Source organism: Macrobrachium rosenbergii, chromosome 17 (assembly GCF_040412425.1).
Source record: "Macrobrachium rosenbergii isolate ZJJX-2024 chromosome 17, ASM4041242v1, whole genome shotgun sequence".
Lineage (NCBI taxonomy): Eukaryota > Metazoa > Arthropoda > Malacostraca > Decapoda > Palaemonidae > Macrobrachium > Macrobrachium rosenbergii.
Genome location: NC_089757.1, coordinates 21,293,265 through 21,301,357, shown reverse-complemented (window position 1 = coordinate 21,301,357; position 8,093 = coordinate 21,293,265). Strand labels below are relative to the sequence as shown.

General features: G+C 36.5%; 1 protein-coding gene across 2 annotated transcripts in view; it reads left to right on the top strand.

Annotated features, from left to right (window-relative positions):
* Positions 1 to 802: 802 nt before the first annotated feature.
* LOC136847776 (lysozyme-like) overlaps positions 803 to 8,093 on the top strand; it is a 10,875-nt gene continuing 3,584 nt past the window's right edge. Inside the window, exon 1 of one of the 2 annotated variants that reach the window (XM_067119685.1) lies at positions 803 to 1,215. In XM_067119685.1, the coding sequence (XP_066975786.1) occupies positions 1,149 to 1,215 (67 nt within the window). In that variant the 5' untranslated portion in view covers positions 803 to 1,148. Of the gene's footprint in view, positions 1,216 to 6,237; positions 6,597 to 8,093 lie in introns of those variants that run through there. The other variant, XM_067119684.1, reaches the window with a different exon arrangement.

Here is an 8,093-nt window from a genome sequence, read left to right as displayed (position 1 = left end):
TTAAATTACTTAGTATAATAATCTAAGACGCAATTTCAACCATTCAGAATGTCTTTGCCGGAGATGAGAGCAAAGAAAATGAAAATTTACACCCAAAATGAACACCATAAGGTGGTAAATAAAAGGTATTCAGTCTACAGCTAATATTTTCTATCTTGTGTGCAAAGAAAATGATCTTACAGCAAAATATCAACCAGTAGTTAAATAAAAAAAATATATATTCCAATGTTCTGTACAATTCCACACATGTTTTCGACGTGTTTTCCCTCTTCAAGAACAAAAGTATCAAACTAAATATCTGCTATTATTATTTCACATGACTGTAAAGTCTTATACTTAACACCTTATATCATTATATATATATATATATATATATATATATATATATATATATATATATATATATATATATATATATATATATATTGGATACTTGATAATGTGGACTGTTTGTCCAAGAGAGCTTGTAACTTTTTCTGAATAAAAACTCCGTTGGATACCAACCAGTTTGAATGAGGTCCTTTTAGTAATTCTACTAATGCACAGAACAATTGTGTATGTGATAAAGTTAACATATATATATATATATATATATATATATATATATATATATATATATATATATATAATGTATGTATGTATGTATGTATGTATGTATGTATGAATGTATGTATCAACATAATATCCAGTTATTTCTATAAAGAACGCAGCTGTTGACACAATCTGGAAAGACATTCACGTCGAAAATGAAAATAAAAATAAAAATTAAATAGTCTGTGGTTACAGACCACCCAAATGGTGGGGCTGGGCTTTTGCACAATGGTGGCGGCAGCAACGTTGCCGTCTTGACCGATGACCTTTTCCAGACTTGTCTAAAAGGGAACCGCCTCCAAGTCTGCGTCAGTCGGTCCCGTTTTCAACCCGGACCTGTTGGGAGCTTCCGCTCTGCACGATTCTATCTGTATATATACTGTAAGCACAGAGTAAGGCCAGCTGGAAAGCAGTCGCAGGCATTCTCTGGGTTCGCAGGCCTTGCCAGTTGTGTGTTAACTCTCGTGGGCTGTGGTAAGAGCCTTTGGAAGTTCGGATATTCTGACTAGAGTCGTTTTCGTATCATCTGTGTAAACAAGAGGGACCACGCATCGAGGATGCACAGTGCAATCAGGAATGTCGTCTTCATTTTCGCTATAGGGATCGGATTCGTCCTTATCAAAGGTAAAAGAAACTTTTGTGTGTACTTGTATGTGAGTAAGTGTGCACACTTTTGTGTGTACATGTATGTGAGTAAGTGTGTGTGTGCAGGTATGTATTTGTAAGAGTGAGTGAGTGTGTATATCTGTAAGAGCCATTAAAGATACAGCCACTTTGCTTAAATCTGTGTTTTCGAATGCAATCTACCTTTAAATCCTTCCGTCATATGTTAAAGAAAACGAGCCCCACCCCAATATTAAGGAAACTTTTCTCCTCCTGTAAACTCTATGGGCAATATGTGCTTTATTAAGGGCTGAAAGTCAACACTTGGGAATGCGAAAATCATGTTCATATATCAGAGTAGGTATTTACTTAAATGGTCAAAAAAAAAAAAAAAAATAACGGAATGTAATGTAGTTGAAATTTTAGGGCAGATTCTAGCAAGTGTTAATCACTATTACGGGAGAGCTTCCACGGAAGTTTTTGCGTACACACACACACACACACACAGAGAGAGAGAGAGAGAGAGAGAGAGAGAGAGAGAGAGAGAGAGAGAGAGAGAGAGAGAGAGACTCTAACTGAAAAGACCTGTTTACACCTTTCTTATGAAAATCTTGATAATTCCTGTAACAAAAATGTTATTAATGACCAACAATTGTTTCCCATAAGACTTATTTACAGCAATCACATTGAAAAACAAATGTACGGAATCAATTTCAATTTTATAATCTAAGTTGCATGTACACAAAAAATTTCCGAATTAACATCTATTCAAAATAAGATTTTCTTTAAAAAAAAAACATTAGGAAAAAAATAAGAAAAAGACACTTGCACAATTGATCCGTACTGATATATATATATATATATATATATATATATATATATATATATATATATATATATATATATATATATATATATATATATATATATGAAGATGCACCTGGATTGGGGTCCGGGTTCAGGGTACGAGCACCTGCTGCCGTGTAGCTTGACACCCCTTCAGGTAAAGGCTGAATTCACAGTCTTTGCTCAGGAAAAGGCACCAGACATCAGTGGTAGTGCCTTGTCTCCTCGGCTTCACCTCTGGACACCTGTTGGATGACCTTGCTTAAAAACCAATAGGCACTGGCAGGGGCCAATCACCTTAGTTAGCAGGAAACTGCACTACTAGAACTGATTACCCCTTCGTGTGTTTAACCACTGAATCCTGTATGGATTCTGCCACGTTAAGAGACTGGCAATGCTTAAAAATGGTCAATCATCCCAGGCTACTGGGGTGCAAAGAATTATATATATATATATATATATATAATGTGTGTGTGTGTGTGTGTGCAGACTGACAATAAGAAAGTGGAATGTAAGAACCACATATCAAACGGAAAAGATGGAACAGGTAGAACATGAAATCAAGAGATGAGGATAGAGAATCTTGGCTGTTTGTGTATCGCAACGCAAAGGAACGGGAAAGGAGATTGGATGGGGTTAATATGTACATTTATCCAGAAAGAATAAGATGGATTTGGTGAAGTAGTTATAATCTTAGGAGCAAACCAACAGTATGACAATGAAATTAAATCCAAAGATTTTTTTTACTTAATTGTTTCTTAACTGTATCTTTACGAATGTTTTATGGAGATTAACATGCCTTAAGCACTCGAACATCACCAACATGAGTTGTGCATGGTAACCATGACGAATATTGCGACTTCAATCACTAGGGGCGTTCCATGGTTTTTTGTTTGTTTGTTTGTTTGTTTGTTGCCTTTTCTTTATTAAAAACTCCTTCCAAGTAATATAGCTACACCGCAATACACACACACACATATATATATATACATATATACAGTATATATATATATATATATATATATTTATATATATATATATATATATATATATATATATATATACAGTATACATATATATATATATATATATATACATATATATATATATATATTATATATATATATATATATATATATATATATATATATATATATATATATATATATATATATATATATATATATATATATATATATATAGTCTGCGGGAAGATCTTCTCTCCCATGACGGCGCCTGAAAGTGGATGTCCTTCAGGACGAGACGGAGAGGAGAGTAAAAGCTCAATTAAGAGGCGCCGGGGGATGTTGCTTCTCTGATGCGCATCATTCAACAGCTTTTGGAATACAAGCGGTGTTCTATTGCAAAGCCGTAAAATAATCAGTTGTCCTTCACTTAAGCTGCAAAGTCAAGCCGCGTTGGATCTGGTCAGTAACTGGATGGATGGCCACTAAGAAAACCAAACTCCGTTGGCCCAAAAGTGCAACCTCATCTCGTGATTATTTGCTGAATAACACCTATTGGTGTCATCCCCTCTCAGGAGGGGGGAGGGGGAGAAAGATTCATAATGCCTCCCCTCCCATGAATATGATATCAAAGGTTCGGGAGAGTGGGTTGTTACCTAAACACATAAAACTCAAAGATGACAGATACACTTTTACAAAAGATGCATACAAGAATAATAAGTAAAAGAATCAATGAATACATCACAAAGTAAAACTCTTCTTAAAAACATGAATGTTTCTCTCCATTTCTTTCAGCCGCTCTCTTGAGACATTCATTCTTCATCAGTAACCTTTTCCTGCCTTCTCTAGAGCTTCTGACCTATGATACGTTTATATGTTTCTATCCTTCGGATTTTAAAATAACTCTACAGCATCTTATAATCCTGCTTTGTATTATTTTTATTGGAATCTCAACTATTAGTTCTTTCTAATGAACACCATATTCTTTGGAAGCTTGAATTTCAGGTCAGTGGCCCTGTGGGCTTATTCCATATGAATATGGTTCATCTTCTAAATATAATAATAATAACCCTAAAGTTTACCTCAGTAGATGAAAAAAAAGGAGATGATTCAAACTCTCTTGTAGAAACCTGGAAAGTTCATGCATCGGCCATATTGCCTTAAGTCAGTGGTTCTCAACTCGTTCAAGTCATTGACCACCAGCCGAGGAAAAAAAAAAAAATCGTAGACCGTTTCCAGTTTGAGGAACGATAAAGAGAACACAGTGAACGTCTAGTGGACCACCCAAAATGTACCACGGGCCACTTAGTGGTCCCCAGACCACCAGTTGAGAACCACTGCTTTAAACAGTTATATTTAATGCATAAAATGAAAAAATTTACAATAAAAAAATAATACAGTGTGATGTTAAATCTGAATTAAAATTAATCCCATATTGCTTTCACCAAGAAAAATCTATGACAGCCAATCGAAAAATCACTAAATAACTCTGTTCCGGCACTTCCCAGAATAGTTCCGCTGGTTCTGAATTATCTTTAATCACACTTCCATCAGGGTATTAGAAATATAACGAGCTTAAAGACAGAATCCATTTATCTTACATATGTACAACAAACACACACACTATATACCATATATATATATATATATATATATATATATATATATATATATATATATATATATATATATTCTTCATATGTACAGCACATAGACTATACTATAGACTATATATATATATATATATATATATATATATATATATATATATATATATATATATATATATAGGCTATATACATATGTGTGTGTGTGTGTGTGTGTGTGTACACATTCCAGGTCTGCTGTAATCCCATTTGTTCCATGTGATAGGATTCTGCATTGTCCAAATAATGGAGATGCTACAAGTGTGCAACCCTACAATAATCAGAGATACGAAATGCTAGCATATGTGGAAAAAATTATACTTCCAACACTATGCCTTATATTATCTAACACGCCGTTTTCACTATATAAAGTCCAGAAAAAGTAACATCCCAGTTTTCTATTTACATAATTTTCTGTTTAAAGGGTATTCTACTCGAATGGTATTCTGACACTGCATATGCCATTTCCGTGAAAGAAAGAAATTAATTAGCCAAAGAAAAGTTATCATACCAAAATTAATTTCCCACTCATACTCGTCCCTAATCGTCTTCATCCAAGATATAGGTTTTGGAAACGCTTCTCCACTACAACTTAGTTTCCCATCTATTTTCCCCCTTCGAGAAACTCGTTTTCTTTCAGCTAATTCTGTTAACAATTTTCTCTATACCACTGTGCAGCACGCTCCAACATCTCTCACTCTGCTTCTCAAAAAGTTATTAAACGAGGTCTGCTGTATCGATATGCAGCTGACCTTTTTCTTATTAGCATCCATATTTTTTCAGTCCTGCAGAAAACATCAACAATTGTTTTTTTTTTTTATTATACTTGTGCTTATATGATATGTGAATTTTAAACCTTGAAGTCATCTTTTAAATTGTTGGTTACATCTGTACCTACAAATGGTTCCGCTTATGTGCTTGTTGTTCGTCCAATATTCAAGTAAATAGGACGGGCCAATAACAGCTACAACTTTTTCAAGAATCAGTACTCACTTCACACAAATACGCACACATTTCATTTTTACTTAAAAACAATATGTTCAGTGGCTTCAGTGAGTTTTTTTGCGAGATTCTTCGTGTCGTAGTAGAATTTCCCGATTCTCATGAGTCAGCGTCTGGTGAAAAATATGCAGCTTTTTCCTTCCATTCATTTTTGTCAGAGCAGCTGTTCAGCCAATGGCATTTTCAAGAGACTGCTAACTTAAAATCTAGAGCTATAATCTTTTCGTTTCATTGTGCAGTTGGAAATGTATATCAGTGACCTTCAGATCAGAGTAGTGATTGGTCGAAATATTAAAGGGTGAACCACATTTTGGGCACGAGGATTTCGGTAAAATACCATGTATGAAAGATGTAGAATGTAAACATATAGTTAAAAATAAAAATTTATCTTATAATCTTAAAATAACGTAAGAATACCTGTGCTTATACATGTGTATGCAATACAAATATCTATTTATGAATTTGTCATATATGTCCATATATAACTTAGGTAAAGGCATATATTTAGATGTCAGCCACCAGTTGCCGAGCGTGGTTCGTGGCGGGTGGGGCCTCAGGGACTTAATAAGGGATATTACTTGGAATTCGTTGGGATCTCTTGTGTCCCTAGTGGGGAGCACTTTCTGGTTTCCTTTCGCTCGTGTTTTCTATTTCCCACTGGAGAGGATTATGTGGCCAGACCCTAGCTGAATATTTCGAGTCTGTCTCTTTCTGAGCGGCGAGCTTCCACCTTCGTCTTACCAGGCGGCCATTGTTGTATTCTATATGTGTGACCTGGGTGCCTCCGATCAGCTCTAGCAGGGATGGCTTCCTGTCGTGCGCATCTATAAAATGATGGTTCCTTTGGGCCAGCATGTGCCTCCGAAGGATCGCTGTGGTGTGCCCGACGTAGTTTTGGCTGCGAGATTTTCCCATATCCTCTGGGTACACGAAATTCTGGCAGGTACGTGTCCTTCGGTCCGCCAGGAGCGATGCTGATTTGCATTATTGGGTCTGCTGCTGGGTTGGGCCTACTGTATATCCAGAGGTTTTTATCTTCCTGTAAGGGGCTTTTAGGGGTTACTCCTCGGTTGATGATCCCTCGTAGGACGAGGCATTCTTCTGGGTACGCAAGAACATATGTCTGCTTTCTTCGACGTGCTGTGCGTGTGAACACTGTTGACATGCGCGCTAGCCACGGACTTCTTACAGACGTCCGAGCGTTCTCCTCGGACATGCAAACAGCGGCCAGCGTCGGTGCTTATGTATTACATGGTGATATATATATATATATATATATATATATATATATATATATATATATATATATATATATATATATACAGTATACACAGATAGATAGATAATCCAACTCCCCTGCTCTGTATATACGCAATGCAGCTGTTATAAACGAACCCATCTGCAAAAGGCAATGGCTATTATGTCTGTTGCTACGGAGAACCGACGGGTTTTGCGTTGAAGGTCGGTGCGGGGAGTGGGGAAGGGTTGTTGAGGAACAGGAGGAACGTGGAAACAAAACTGGCAGCATTTCCAAGACTGCTGTAAGTGTGAACTTTCCTTTGCTTGTCACTTCTATCTACTGTACCGAATTATATTTACGATACCGTTGACCATAAATTTTGTGTTGGCAATTAACAAAATCAGTCATCACTTGGTTAGCAGAAATTACACCAAAGTCTCCCCAACCATTTTGTTTGTTGCTTTCCATTTTTCCTTTCCATCACCCCTCAGTGAACTCCCGTTCCATCCCTTAAAAATACACATGAAAAACTGTTTTAGCTCTCGTAGTTTATGTGAACAGAATCTTATCTCTTTTCTGGAAAAACTGTTTGTGTCCTTATTTGTATGTGACTCACCCGTAGCTTCCTGGTATCAGACGCAGGTTTGATATTACCGAGCTTTCCACTTCAACTCTGTGCACTTTTTAAGTTCCAACGCTTGGCAGCTCTAAGTTTCATTTTAACACTTTGCATACATTTATGTTGGGCGTGAGTGATTATGACTGTTCAAGGAGTCTGATTAAAACATTATCGCGTTTCAGAGAAGAAACGTGCTTAACGTGTGCCCACACCCACCCTCGCACACAAATACATATATAATGCATTTATAACGTAGAACGTATGGTTGTATTTCACCTTAAGCCTTTTCCCTCAAGAGATATTGGCATTCCAGTTCCCAAAAATCATTTACGGATGAAGTTTGCTAGCCACTTTCCCTTCTCGACCCCAGCTGCGACCCAACACTAATGTACTCACAGCTACAGGATTCATCTTAGGCCAACAGCACAGAATGGAAAATAACACACTGCGCCAAAACAACCTCGGGCTAGCTAGCGGGAGAGAGAGAGAGAGAGAGAGAGAGAGAGAGAGAGAGAGAGAGAGAGAGAATTATACTAAGACATAAAATTTATATGTCAGTTTAAAAAATCTTTTTTCTTATA